General features: G+C 37.0%; 1 protein-coding gene across 5 annotated transcripts in view; it reads left to right on the top strand.

Moving 5' to 3' along the window:
* The window catches only part of LOC136030950 (zinc transporter ZIP1-like), a 61,382-nt gene extending 55,091 nt beyond the window's left edge, over positions 1-6,291 (top strand). For all 5 annotated transcript variants that reach the window (XM_065710082.1, XM_065710080.1, XM_065710081.1 and 2 more), the window contains exons 6-7: positions 5,004-5,271; positions 6,117-6,291. In XM_065710082.1, the coding sequence (XP_065566154.1) occupies positions 5,004-5,271; positions 6,117-6,226 (378 nt within the window). In that variant the 3' untranslated portion in view covers positions 6,227-6,291. The remainder of the gene's footprint in view (positions 1-5,003; positions 5,272-6,116) is intronic.
* The last annotated feature ends 9,014 nt before the right edge of the window (positions 6,292-15,305 follow it).

The following is a 15,305-nucleotide window of genomic DNA, read 5'->3' as shown; positions in this document are numbered from 1 at the left end:
AAGGAGGCCTAGTTGCCCTCCAATTTTTCGGTTGCTTAAAAAGGCAACTAGAACTTTTAATTTTTAACGAACGTTTTTATTAGTAAAAATTATACGTAACTTATAAATTAGCAACTTACGTAACAAACTTTCATAATCTTATATTTTTTTATGTTTACAAGGGGGTTTGTATCCTCGTTAATACCTCGCTCTTTACACTAAATCTTAAGTTTTGTCCCAATTCTTTAAGAATGACCCCTGAATCAGAAAGGCCGTAGAATAAATAGTTGAAATTACTAAAAATACTTTAGCATAAAGAGCGAGGTATTTATCTCCTCCTAAATACCTCGCTCTTTATGCTAAAGTATTTTTAGAACCCCTCCTAGCGTTATAATCTCTGTTCGTTTTAAGTTTCAATGCTACTCCTTCCTTTCATTTGAAAAAACATTTTCATGTTTATTTTTCATTGTTTTCTTTTAGTAATGCTAGAAAATCATGCGCCCTTTTCCTTGAATTTTTCTTCCCCCATGACAGATTCCTCCAAGGAAAGATCTTCCAACATAGTCCCCTCCCCTCAGCCCCACCCCCCAAACAAAATAAAATCCCCTTGAAGACGTCTGTACACTTCCCAATAACCATTACTATATGTAAACACTGGTCAAAGTTTGTAACTTGCAGCCCCTCCCCCAGGGATTGTGGGGGAGTAAATCATCCCCAAATACATAGTTATTATGGTTTTCGACTATGTTGAACAAAATGGCTATCTCAAAATTTTGATCCGTTGACATTGGGAAAAAAATGAGCGTGGGAGGGGGCCTAGATGTCCTCCAATTTTTTTGGTCACTTAAAAAGGGCACTAGAACTTTTCATTTCCGTTAGAATGAGCCCTCTTGCGACATTCTAGGACCACTTGGTCGATATGATGACCCCTGGAAAAAAAAACAAAAAACAAACAAACAAACAAATAAACACGCACCCGTGATTTGTCTTCTGGTAAAAAATACAAAATTCCACATTTTTGTAGATAGGAGCTTGAAACTTCTACAGTAGGGTTCTCTGATACGCTGAATCTGATGGTGTGATTTTCGTTAAGATTATATGACTTAGGGTTGTTTTCCCCTATTTTCTTAAATAAGGCAAATTTTCTCAGGCTCGTAACTTTTGATGGGTAAGACTAAACTTGATGAAACTTATATATTTAAGATCAGCATTAAAAGGCGATTCTTTTGGTGCAGCTATTGATATCAAAATTCAATTTTTTAGTTACTATTGAGCCGGGTCGCTCCTTACCACAGTTCGTTACCACGAACTGTTTGATGGAGTAGAAATATTGTTGATGACAAATAAAAGATTCTTTTCGAAGGATAACTTAATCTAAAAAAAACGTTTGGTATAGTTTAGTTTTCAGTAGCTTAACAAACTAAAGGGATGTTTGGTAGCCTAGATAAGTATTTCCCGTCCACTGGAATGTGTTGACAAACCACTAAAATGGAATTAGATCTAAACACCTACTTTTCATAACGTGGCAAAAACTGGCTTTATTTTGTTTTTAACAGCTTTTGAGTGCTAGAAAAATAAATAATGGCAAATCATCTTAAGGGTGAAAGGGGTAGGGGATCCTAGGAAAATAGATTTCTTTTGTCTTTAATTGGAAAAGTAAATCCATTCCATTTGTTTTTGATTTTATTTCGCTTAACCTTTCACTAAATCTGGTTCATTATTATTGTTATTTACTAGAAAACTGATTATATAGTTAGTGCTGATGGTACCGGTACAAAACGCCAATTAAAAAACTTCACTTTATAAGAATTAAACTAAAGCTTCATATTACCTCCACCAGGAATGACTGGAATGCACTAAAAAAAACAGTAAACAATAGCACATTATTTACTTTATATACACAAAATCCAAATCTTCAACTATAATAATAATAATAATTTATTTCTTACCCACAACAACACTATAAAAGTATGAAAATGTGGAGTACAAAGAATTAAATACACACAAAAAAAGCAAAACATACAAAAATGAAAAGTAATGACAATAGAAATTTTTTAAGTTAATACAAAAAATTAAATAAACACACAAAATAACGAACTATGGAAAAAAATAGAATATTAGATACACACAAAAAATGAAATTCAAAAAACACAAAGAGAAAAACAAATACACACACAAAGTCAACAAAAAAACGGATAAGACGGTGGTGAGGGGATAGGCGAGCAGAAGCTGTACTGGAGAGTTGTCTGTGAAGAATCTTCAACTTTAAGTATGTCAGGAACTGAGAATGTTTTAACAAGAGTCCAGTTTTTTGTCCTGAGGCGCTATCAGAGGGTAACCAAGGAAGGTCCACCTTATCGGTTGTTGTTCATTAAAAAAAATGTATATTCCTCGAAGTTGGCTAGCCTGAAACTCAGAACCGTTCTTGAATTTTGGACCAATGGCGGGAGGTGACCCAGCTACATAGCAAACAGGAATTAGCACAAAGGAATTTTTGTATACGACATAATAAAAAATCTTCTAAAGATGGCCAACATGTAGAATATGGTGAAGGATGAAAGAATGCAAGAAGATTTCGGTTGAATCGTCCTTTTTGGGGAACGATAAATATATTTTTATCGGTAATTCAGAGAGTTTTTTTTTATGAGGGTTTGACGGGAATGAGATAGTCCTGAACCGAAAGGAAGACACAGATACGGAATACTATGTTTTGACTGACCTATGAAGGAATCGAGTGTAAACAATGGGACGAGACCACTCTTACATCAGTTATAAACATGAAAACTGCACTTTCTAGTGTTAATCTTGAGACCAAGTTCCATAAATTCATCTTACAGACCTCTAAATTTCTTAGAAATTCGTTCTATAGTTCGACTGATGTTAAGAAAATCATGGAGATATAAAGTGAGAGAAACTTTATCATCATTTGGAATGCAAGAAGACTGGAAGCCATCTTTGAGGCTTAAGAAAATAATTTTTAATCGGAACAGAAGAAAAAAATTGCGTCTTGGCACTGATCGAATTTTGGCAGTGGGGGGTTCCAACTTTTTATCGACCATAATGATCGATACATCATGAGAACAAATGGAATCAGTTCATCATAGTTAGTATTGTTGTGGTTTATATAAATAGGATTTTATTAACGTTATAATACTTAAAAGATACTTTCATTGAATAACATGAGTTCGTCTGTTAGTTTTTCAAATTTCAAAAATTCCCTCAATAGTTTTACTGACGTTAAGAAAATAAACCGCTTGCGAACCGAGAGACAAATTGATGGCATTTGAATTCATAAAAACTGAAAGTGTTTTCATGGCTCAAGGATATAGATATAGATGGATATAGATAGATATATATGAATATAGATAGATGTAGATGGATATAGAAATTGATGGTTTTTGAATTCAGAAAGACTGGATGTATTTTCAAGGCTCAAGGATTCAAACGAAACGGAAAACGAATCTGCGCTTTGGCATAGATTAAACATCGTGAATTTATCTTGCTGTATTTTCAAAAATTTCACAATTCGTTTAATAGTTACACTTATGTTAAGGATATCATTGGTATGTGAACAAGAGAGGCATTATTGCCGTTTGGTATGCACGAATACTAAAAGCTTTCGTGGAGCTCAAGAGCATAGTTGTTAAACAGAACAGAAGAAAAACAGCTCCTTGGCAGGCTCCTTCTTGAACAATGATTCTTGTCTCTTGGGATGCTGACTCCTTAAGTTTTGGAAAAGGGATCTTTAGATGAACTAGACGAAGATAGTACTTAACATGGAAAGTTGAAAGATGGAATGATCTACGACCATTGTAGTGGCAAGAAGAAAAACCGCCGCATAAATAAAGGAGTTGAAGCCCCATCGAGACATCAAGTCCTGCAGGAAATAGGAGAAAGCCAGAAGCATCAGCACGACCGAGAAAATTGGTAACAGCAGACACTGCATTAAAACATCTAGATTAGCAGCGAAGGCCAGACTGTTGGGCTGAACCAAAACACAACCTTAAATTTCAGTTATAACAACTAGCCTACTTCAAACAGCTTGAACAGAGTCGTTGAAACGATAACAAATCGTAAGAAAGTGCGCTAAACGGCGGTTATTTTCTCTCTCTTTCTCTGTTTCTGTTACACCATTTATTGTTTTTTTTTCCATTGTATTATAGACAGCGCTTTGTTTAGCAATTTTTACAAGATTATACGTTTTATTTATTTTGAACTAGCCTCTTGTTTGCTCTTCAAACTGTTGAAACATTTAAGGTCGCCCCCACCAAAAAAGAACCCAAAATAGCTTTGGCAGTTCCATGTGGTGCTGGAAAATTTACAGGATTAGTATTATAACAACTAACCTACTTCAAACAGCTTGAACAGAGTCTTTGAAACGATAATAAATCGTAAGAAAGTGCACTAAACGGCGGTTATTTTCTCTCTCTTTCTCTGTTTCTTTTGCGTAATCTGTATTACACCATTTATTGTTTTTTTCTATTGTGCCTTCTGAGCGAGCAAATCAAAAATACCAGCATTAATATTACTAGTTATTTAAAAAATATATAAAAAATATTCTACAAATACACCCAAGAGAGCAAAAAAACTCATCAACTAACTAGCTTGATGTAGAAAGTAGTCCCACATTTCCGCATAGTCTCGCCAGTACGTGGCCATATCAGTTGAAATAGGGACCTTTTAGCAAGTTGTTATATTTCGGTGACTCAAAAATTCCTTTGTATAAGTTTGAACGGTTTTCAGTACATTCCAGACAAAATTGTTAACGTCATTTGATGTGATTTTAACGCCATTGCTTCTATGTGGTTTATTTTGCATGAATATTTGAGAAAAAATATCGCAGCTAATTAAGACAATTAGTAAGAAAATGGGAAAAATTTTCTAAGCATAATTTCAATCATAAATTGAATATTCATGATCACGACCAATGGCCTATTTAGCCTTTTTTGTAGTAACCGTAAATGTGATATAGCATCACTTTACACTCCTTTAATGAGTCACTTATCTCATTCCTTTTCTCTTAGGTCTATATCATATATGTTACTATCTTTTCCCTGATAAGCTCCGTAGGGATTGGTATTGGCTGGGGCATCTATTCCCTACAAACGGAAGCTGAAGACCCAGGACTACAAGTTGCGATTAATGTACTTGAAGGTCTTTGTGCAGGAACTCTTGTTTATGTGGCATTTTTTGAAATTCTTGAACGTGAGCGTACTAAAGACATCTCAAGACTCCTTCAACTCACACTTACCATAGTTGGATTCATGGCAATGCTTGGATTAGAGGCACTTGGTAAGTTTAAATATTTTTCGACTCCCTTCTTTATGTATCTTTTCCCTTTTCATTGTTTTACTTAGAACATCTACAAAACGTTCACTTAAAGTGTAATTTCAAAAATGTAGTAAGATTAGTCATCTAGAATATTTTTAAAATACAGAAAAAAAGGCTAAACTTTTACATTACTTTAATTATTGATTCTTATGCACAGTATTAATCAGATTTGCAACAAATTTCATTTATCTAAGCTAATGTAAGTCCAGCCTGCAACCTCTTTCCAAACCTGTCTAATAGTTTCAATTCACAAAAAATGAAAAGGGGGGGGGGGCAAAATATATTTTAGTGCTTGGGGGCAGGAGGTTTAATTTGTCGTTTTTTCCAATTTTGCCAAAGAAAGTACTATAAAAAGGTACTTTTCAATGCAAACCCTTGACAATTCAACTTAATATTCCTTGGAGGGGGATGGGTCAAGAAAATTTTGGGAAGATACAGGCCCTTATGATCTGGCTCATGATATTGAACCTTTCTCGGACTTAGCTTTCAGCCTTCTCTTCACTATGTCAAGGATCATGAATGACTCAAATTAAATGATTAATGACTAATTATTTGTTTATAAAAATCAGATGGATTCTACTTTTGAACACCAAAAAGCAGGGTTCCCTCGTTCAGTGGTAAATCTACTACTAGTACTACTGCTAACAACTCACCGCAGTGCCAAGCCCCCTGAACTCAACAGATCTACGCATGCTCCTCCTCCTCACTAATCTAGTGAGAGTCTTCACTAATCTATTCACTCATCTCCTTACACCCTCCCAGGAAGATCCCATGGTAAATCAGATTTATATTATATTTTCTTTTAGCTTTAAGTCGAGAGTCACAAGTCTTCAACCTCTTAGAAGAAGCTGTGTGCCAGAAAAAACTGAATGTAGATGCAGAAAATCTATTTAGCTCCGGGATAGCAGCTGTTTAAGTTCTCAAAAAAGATCTATTTGTTTCATTTTTATCATTATTTTTCAAAAAAGCTGTTCATTTTCATTTGGGTTTTATTTGTTTTATCAATACTTCCTTTATTCTTTATGTCCTTTCTATTTAATGTCTACTGTTCAGCCGGATCAAGTGCCCCCTATCACATCACTTTCTAACAACAGGCACCATGCATTGGTTAACAAGATCCTAATTATATTTTTTGGTTCTAGACGTTTACCCCCCCCCCCAAGGAAAAATCCCCATGGAAAATGCTCCCTGGAAAATACCCTCCATGGAAAATTCCCCCGGAAAATACCCCCCCCACCAAGATACCCTCCTCCTGAAAAATACTCCCCCCCGTAGAAAATACCCCCTGGAAATCCCTTGGAAATTATCTCCTGCAGAAAATACCCCTGTGGAATATATCTCTTCTCCCAAAAATACCCCCCGTGGAAGATGAGGTTCTCTAAGTTTGAGAATTTTATTTGAGTTTTTTCGTTTAGTTTCGTTGAGAAGTGCTAAGGAAAGGGAAAAAGAGGAATCTACATACCATAAGTATCCAAACTTAGAAAAAAATTGCATTTCCATTTTTGTTGATAAGATTCCGCATGCCCTTCTGCTCATTTTGGCATTAGAGGGTGCCAAATTAAAAAAAAAGGAAAAAAGTTTTTATGGATGAAGGCCTTTTAAAATTTTACGAGTCTGTTTTTCGTATCTTCCAAGGCTAAAACTACCACAAATCACCATCAATAAACAAATGAAACCGAAAACTAACAGAAATTACAGCAGATAACCTAGTCAAACTCAAAACGAGCAAAAACTAAAATGAGTAGGGCTGATCCCCATGTCTTTTCATGACCAAACATAATTTGCACTTTACTAAAAAAAAAATACCCTTGTATTTATTTATTTTTATTTATTTATTAAACTTAAGACCAACTAGGGCCACTTATATAGAACAAAAACAGATAAATCAATAACACACAAAAAACAATCAGCAAAAAAAAAAAAAAAAAAAAAAAAACAGTTCATTCAAATAACAATGGTACATTTAAACATGACAAAATTGTTGTGTGTAAATCACACTTGACCATGTTAGCTAAAGCGGCAGAGAGAGGCGGAAAAACGGCTCAGAAAGCACCAAAATGAGGGGATTATCCGAAGCAAGTATCCTTGTCTGGATAGAAAGGCAAGATTTTCTGCGCAGCTCAGGAAAAGATGGAAGGCCACCACCAACAAACATTCCAGATGCACTACAATTCAAAGGAAGATTAAGAAGCCACTGTAAAGAATTGTTATAAAGAACCCAAAGAGAATTCTCACACTTAACAGACAGAGATTCTACAAAAGCTAAACCGTCCAACGGAGTGCCGTAAGCTCTGAAAAGAAAGCATCTTACAGAAGGGTTGCAACTCCCGAACTTACGAATGAAAAAGTTGGCCCTGCAGCACAACGAACGTGGAAGTTCCTTAACATGAAGCTCATCCCTCAGAGTTGGAGCCACCATGAATCCAGGTTGTAGGATTCAACAAAAGATAATGACTCCAGAAAGCCAAGCTATAGGGATATGTTACAAAGGAGTTCCCCGGGGAATAAACGCCATACACTGGGTCTTAGCCGTGTTGAACACGATATCATTGGCTGACGCAAGCTCATCATATATTGAAAGCTAATGGTTAACTGCAGCCACTGTAGGAGCTAAAATAACCAGGTCATCAGCATAACTCAGGCTATTGAAGCAAACACCACCAATGAAACAGCCAACCCCAGTTTGTGCCAAACGCAGGTTAAGATCATCCACATAAAGGTTATAGAGCAGCGGCGAGAGGACCCCACCCTGCCACACACCATTCGAAACAGGGAAATACTCACTGAAATAACCACTCTATTTGATTTTGAAACGCTGCACTTCAAACCAGTATTGAAGAGTTCCAATGATACGACGGTCAACGCCTTTAGTGTCTATTTTGTCAAGGAGCTTCTCAAGGTACACTCGGTCAAAAGCCACCTTTGCATCAACGAAGCATGCAAACACTGGACTAGAAAAAAGCCAAAAGTACTGCACTACAGATTTGAGGATAAACACATGGAATTCCGCCCAAGATCCTTCTTTGAACCCAAATTGATAATATGATTAATCAATCTGGGGTGATATCAAAGAGTATGAACATTTTTCAAAAGATTTTGAGATGGCAGCCGATAGAGCAATCAGTCTGTAATTGCTTAACGATGCCATATCACCGGTATTCAACCAGGCAAACCTCAGTAAGGGAATCTGGGACATAGCAGTGGTTAAGGAAACCATTGAAGAGCAGTGTCAACAATCAAATTAGGGATTGGCCACCATGCTTAATGTGATTTGCCGTCACTCCATCATGTCCACCAGACTTGCTGCCCGAAAGCCCAGACACCGACTGCGCCACAGACTCTGTCGTTATCAGCTGCTTAATAGGATCAGTCCAAGGTTTGGAGAAGGACCTTGCCCTTGCTGCTTTGGGATCCGAAGCCACTGAAGAGAAAACAGCACTGTAATAACCCCTCCATAACTCAGCAATGTCTTTGGGACCAGCCGCTGAACCGACTCTATTCGAAATGTTTTGGGGACCAGCACTCCTAGAACTAGCAAAATTTTTCCAAAAATCACGGGAATTAAGTGGATCCAAACTACTGGCTAGTGCCAAAGTCCTCAAACTCACCGTATTCTTTTAGCACCACCGAAGGGCACTCCAGAGCCTACTTTGAAGAATTCTCCTCGCAGAATCTAGCCCACCTCCAAGAGGTCTGCCATAAGCAATGCACAAAAGCAAGGCATTTGTCGCAGCTACACAATGAGGGCGAACGTGAGTATTCCAACCAGGAATAACATTCAGCCCCACCCTTTTCCTGTTAGTACTACCCAGACAAAGAGGTAGAGTATGACATGCACTAACAATAAGAATCGAAATCAGTGTATAATAAAGAGCCCCTAACCTATTAGTATGAGGAGGATTAGTACAGTAAGGGAGAGTACAATGGTAAATAGTAGTTATATTCAGAGCAAGGATACGCCTCTCAACCTACACACCATAGGCCACAAGATGAGACGCATTCGCACGCTCCCAGTCAACAGCAGGCGGACCAGGGGGTGGTGGATTCGCACACAGTGAATCCACAGTACAAATAGCAGAATATAATTCAAACAAAAGAGGGAAATGGTCTGAACCAAATATATCAGATCTTGCAGAAGTAGGCATAGCAGTACTACTAAAAGAATACACACCACATGATCAATCCGCGACTTATGGCCAGACGGGCTCAAATATGTAAAAGTCGACGGCTCTAGAAACATTTTATCTCAACAAGCCGAATCATTTTTAGCTAGTTATTTTTACCCGTATAGTCATTTTTACCCGTCAACAAGTTACGAGCCTGAGAAGATTTGCCTCTTTTTAGAAAATAGGGAGAAATAACCCCTAAAAGTCGATCTTAACGATCTTAACGAAAATCACACCATCAGATTCAGCCTATCAGAGAACCTTAATGTAGAAGTTTCAAGCCCCTATCTACAAAAATGTGGAATTTAGCATTTTTTGCCAGAAGACAAATCACGGATGCGTGTTTATTTGCCTTTTTGTTGTTTTTTTTCCCCAGGGGTGATCGTATCGACTCACTGGTCCTAGAATGTCGCAAAATGCCTCATTCTAACGGAAATTAAAAGTTCTAGTGCCCTTTTTAAGTGACCAAAAAATTGGAGCTTTTGGTCCCCTCCCACGCTAATTTTTTCCCCAAAGTCACTGGATCAAAATTCTGAGATTTTATTCACTATAGTCGAGTAACCGAATAATGCCATTTTATTCACTATAGTCGAGTAACCTAATAACTATATCTTTGGGGACGACTTACTCCCCCGCAGTCACCGTGGGAGGGTCGCCGTCTTTTCGGTGTGGGGGGAGAGTTGAAGGGGGGTTACATGGGAGGATCTTTCAACGGAGGAACGTTTTATCGGGTAAGAGACTTCCAATGGAGGGGGCGCAGGATTTTCTAGCATTGTTTAAAAAAAATGAAAAAATAAATATGAACAGTTTTTTCTACTGAAGGTGAGGAGCAGCATTAATACTTTAAATGAACAGAAATTATTACGCATATGAGGAGTTTCCTCCTCGTAATACTTTGCTATTTACGCTAAAGTATTTTTAGTAGTTTCAACTATTTATTCTACGGCCTTTGTGATTCGGGGGTCATTCTTAAGGAATTGGGACAACATTTAAGCTTTAGTGTAAAGATCGAGGTATCGACAAGGGATGAGCCCCCTTATATACGCAATGAAAACATAAGAATATAGAAGTTCACTACGTAAGTTAATTCGTAAGTTCCGTATATTTTTTACTTATGAAATGTTTATATTTAGTTAAAGGTCAATAAGTGAAAGATAAAAAAAGAAAGATAAATTAAATTAGATGAAGTTTAGATTTTTTTAGTTATTTAGATGAGGTGGTTGTACGTCCAGAGAGGGAGGGAGGAACCCTATGGTTAAGATTTAAAAAAATTATATAATGAGGAGGCGTGTGGTTGTGTCGAAGAATGAAGTGGGAGCCGTACTGCGTGTTAGTGAAGAATCTTTTACGTTTAATGGTCTCAACGTGAGTTTTGTCACAGAGCAGTGTATTTTAAATTTAGTTGTTTCCTTTTTTTAATTACACCCGATTGAACCTTGAGCCTTGAGTGACGGGTAAATGACGCTATACGTACTTTTTCACCCATCTATGTAAGTTTGACCTACGGAAGGCGTGGGCTCACTAGTGGGCACTTTAGGCTTAGGTTCATAATAAGTCCTAACAAGGATACCAGAAGGCCATAACTCGGGTGAAACCACTTTTGCACGTAGCGCAGCTGACAAAATGAGCTTGAACGAAGCACTGTTGGGACTCGTCGTCACAATTTTGGAGCGAGATACTAGACATTTCAGCTTCTTTGAAACAAAATTAGCAACTGTGTCCTCAGTAATTTTAGGAGCAAATCTACTAAAAAAGAGCTTTGATACCTTAGTTTGTAGGACTGACTTCATATTAAGAATCAAAGACCGGATATTAGCTCCCACAGTGTATTTGGGACCTGGAAGGCCATGTGAAAGAGAACCACGATCTCCAGATTCCTGAGCCGTTTTAACCTTAAGTGTGTTAGCAAGTTTCGCTGTAGCACTGGCATAGGTTCTAGCTTCAATTCGACTCTTGGTGCCATTCGCTGGCCTAGAAAAAAGAGTCACGGAGCCACTACTCACTCTATTAATAGGAACAGGCGCATACTCAATAGCACTATCCGTCAAAACAGCCTCTTTGGGTTGCACCAGGCTGGGAACCTCAGATGACTGAGGTAACTTAATTACGGGCGTCATCTGTTGCTCAACAACAATTGCAAGTGTAGATTTGATCTCATGAAGTTCAGGTTTTAAGCTTGACACTTCCAGTGACGCAATATTCTGAACAAACAATTTAAGCTGCTCTAACTCGGATTTCAAATAACTATATGAGCTTGTAATACTCGCGAGATCAAAGTGCGAGACTGACAAAGAGGGGAGTCGCAGCAAATTACGCGACACAAAAGTCGGAAGTAATTTTCAATCAACTTGTAAGAGTATAGAAAAAATTTCACAAAGTACAGGGCTTTTTGTAGATTGGCCCGATCGGGATTTTTACAAAGGCTGGAAATTCCTTTGGTAGAGACGCGATCATTTCACTGGGAATGTAAGCAACTAGGTTTCCTGTTGCTCTGTTGATTTCCTCCACCGAGTAAAAATCAGCACAAAACTTAAAAGGGAAATCCTTAGGAGTCCCGGAGTCTATCCGGGTGATAAAAAAAAACTAAGCAGCACATCAATAACGACTTTTGTCAACATTCTTACTATCAAAGGCAAAAAATGAAGACTTACTCACAAGGGGAGCTAAAAAAAAACCGCGAAAAATATAATCCATATTCTGATATTTATTCTTTATAGTCTTTATACTTCTTTATTTATTAAAGTCAAAAGGTGAAAACATTTAAAATATCTTGTTTTTTCAGCAAAATGCAAATTATATTTTGCTCTTGAGAAGGCGGGGGGGGGGTGTCAACCCCACTCACGTTAATTTTTGCTCATTTTGAGCTTGACTCGGCTTGGGTTTAATTTATTTATTGATGGTGATTTTGGGTAGTTTTACGCTTGGAAAATAATTTGAATTAACAAATATTATCTGAACCATTTGAATTATCAAATACTATCTATAAGTAACTGAATAAAAAACAAGTTTTTCGACTGAAGGTAAAAACAACATCAAAACTTACAATAAACATAAATTATTACGCATAAGAAAGTTGCCTCCTCCTCAAGAACTCGCTCTTTACGTTGAAATTTCTTATAGAATTCAACAACTTATTATTCTAATTAAACGGCCATTGTGTTTCAGAAATCGTTCTTAAAGAATCAGGACAAAAAGTCAAAACTTCTGCGTAAAGAACAAGGTCTTGAGGATGGGGCAACAACTTTCATATGCGGTGCAATTTACATACGAATCTGACTCAAAGTTTGAAAACATGATCTTGCAAAGATTTTAGTCTGTATAATTGAAGCATCTAAAGCATAGCCTTGAGACCCTGTCAACCTCTTCACATTCCCCTTCTTTTTCCATAAATAATAAAAAATTTTAACTTTTCTGACTTGATTGATTTCATGGACTATTAAAAAAACAATTGTACCTCTTTTGACTTGATCATTTCATTGACCATTTTTACGGATCCTTTTGGAATGGTAGGTGTATGAAGCCTCGAAAATGCATTTCTAGGCCCAAGTCCTCTAATTATCAACGCGCTTTCAGACAAGGATAGAAGGAGATGGGGGAGGAAATTGAAGAATTTAAAATCATATCACAATGATAAAACTTAAAACGAAGAAAAATTATTATGTATGTGAAGGGGATTACCCCCTCTTCAGCACCTCACTCATGACGCTAAAGTTTTTTAGTACTTTTAAGAAAAGTTTCTTATTGTTGTAATTAAACAACCCTTCTATTTGATGAGTTATTTTCAAAGAATTGAGACAAAAATTCAAACTTTACCGTAAAGGGCTAGGTGTTGAAGAGGGGGCAATCCCCTTCATATACGCAATAATTTCTATTCGTTTTAAATTTTGATATTGCTCCTTACTTTCAGTTGAAATTTTCTTTACATAATTTCTGATCTTTTTTATGTAGTGCCGGCAAATCTGGCCCTACATCCACGGAGAAATCCCCCACACAACAGAAATATCCTCTATAAAATTCAATACCGGTGAAAATTTACCCCAGACAATTAGCCTTAACAACTCCACGCGTAAAATTAAGATGGAAACGACAGAGTAAGACATATTAAAAGAATTCTATATAAGAATTCTGGCAAATTCCCCCCCCCCCCGTAAATAATTTCACCTGACAGGTTCATTACCTAGAAATTTCCATGGAAAATCCCCATGGAAAGAATCCCCAGCAGAAAATTTGTCTCCCCCACCCGAAAATGTATACATAATTCCCAATAACAAATGCTGTGCGTAAACAATGGACAAATTTTGTAACTTAAACACATTTCCCCTGGGGCTGTGTTGGGTTATTTTGTATCCAGAGGCATAATTATTGGGCCTTTCAACGATGATGAACAAAATGGATATCCCAAAATTTTGATCGGACAATGTTGGCCTAAAAAGGGGTGGAGTCTAGTTGCCCTACAATATTATTGGTCACTTAAAAAGGGCACTAGAACTTTTAATTTTCATTTAAATGAGCCCTTTCATAATATTATACAGACCACTGGGTCGGTGCAATCACCCCTGGAGAAAAAAACAACAACCAAAAACAAAGAAACAAATAAACACGCATTCGTGATCTTTCTTCTGGCAAAAAATAGAAAATTCCGTATTTTTCCAGATTAGAACTTCAAGCCTCTACCGTAGGATTTTCTGATACGCTGAATCTTGTGGCAGGATTTTCGTTAAAATTCTATATTTTTGGGGGTGTTTCCTTCTTTTTTTCAAAAATAAGGTGAACTTTCTCAGGTTCGTAGCCTTTAATGGGTAAAACTAAACTTAATGAAACAAATATATTTGAAATCAGCACAATAAGCTGATTTTTTTTTTGGTATATCTATTGGCATTATAATTCCAAGTTTATGTTTAAATTTCCGGCTACTATTGAGCCAGGTCACCCTTTACTTACAGTTTGTTACAGCGAACTTTTGAATTTCAGCTGATATGTTTTGAAAGTAAAATTCTAAGTAACTTCTAAGGCACTAAGTAAGTAAAATTCTTGCAAGTACACCAAGCTATATTTTCACTGAAAAATCTTTCCAATAAAAATAGCATAAAGAGCATGACGGGGAGGGGACTGAGGGGGAGGAAGAGCCCCCTTCATATACAGGATGGTACATGTTCGTTTTTGGATTTTAATTTGGAACAACCTGTTTTTAACTTTTTTTAGGCAGTGCAATAGCGCTGCCTGAGTAATCAGCAATACGACTTCAATAAATTTTTTTTCTACACTTCTTCTTGAGGAAGAGGCTGTCTCAGCAACTTCAAAGGGATCTTTTTTGATTGGCTATTTGACAGCTCTAGTGCCCTTTTAAAGATTCAAAAAGGATTGTAGAGCAACGGACTTCCTCCCATACCCATCCTAGCTGCCCACCCTCATTAACTCTCAAAGACGTTTACTAAAAATTGTTGAAATAGTCATCTTTATTCAAAATATTCAAATAATACAATATTTATGCTTAGTGGATGGCATATATATCACCCACAGCCCTCGGGGCAGGGTCTGCAATTAGGCAAACTGCCTTTTCATCACATATAGGCTTTTTTATTGGGGGAAGGGGGAATAATTAATCCTGCGTGTCCAAAAAGCTGAGGCTATAAAGTGAAACTTTTAGGGAATGCTGAGGGGAATGGTGAACTAAATCAAAACACACTATTTATATCCAAGTTGTCAAAAGGGTTTATCTATAATATAAAAAAAAAAACAGCTTAGGGTATAAAGTTGAAACCGTGCATCCAGGTTCTCAGGACAGCTTATCTGCAGTATATCAGAAACGTCCAAGAATATCAAGTTGAA

This window comes from Artemia franciscana, chromosome 9 (genome assembly GCF_032884065.1).
Source record: "Artemia franciscana chromosome 9, ASM3288406v1, whole genome shotgun sequence".
Taxonomy (NCBI): Eukaryota; Metazoa; Arthropoda; class Branchiopoda; order Anostraca; family Artemiidae; genus Artemia; species Artemia franciscana.
The sequence above is the reverse complement of the archived record's forward strand: the minus strand, read 5'-3'. Positions and strand labels throughout refer to the sequence as shown.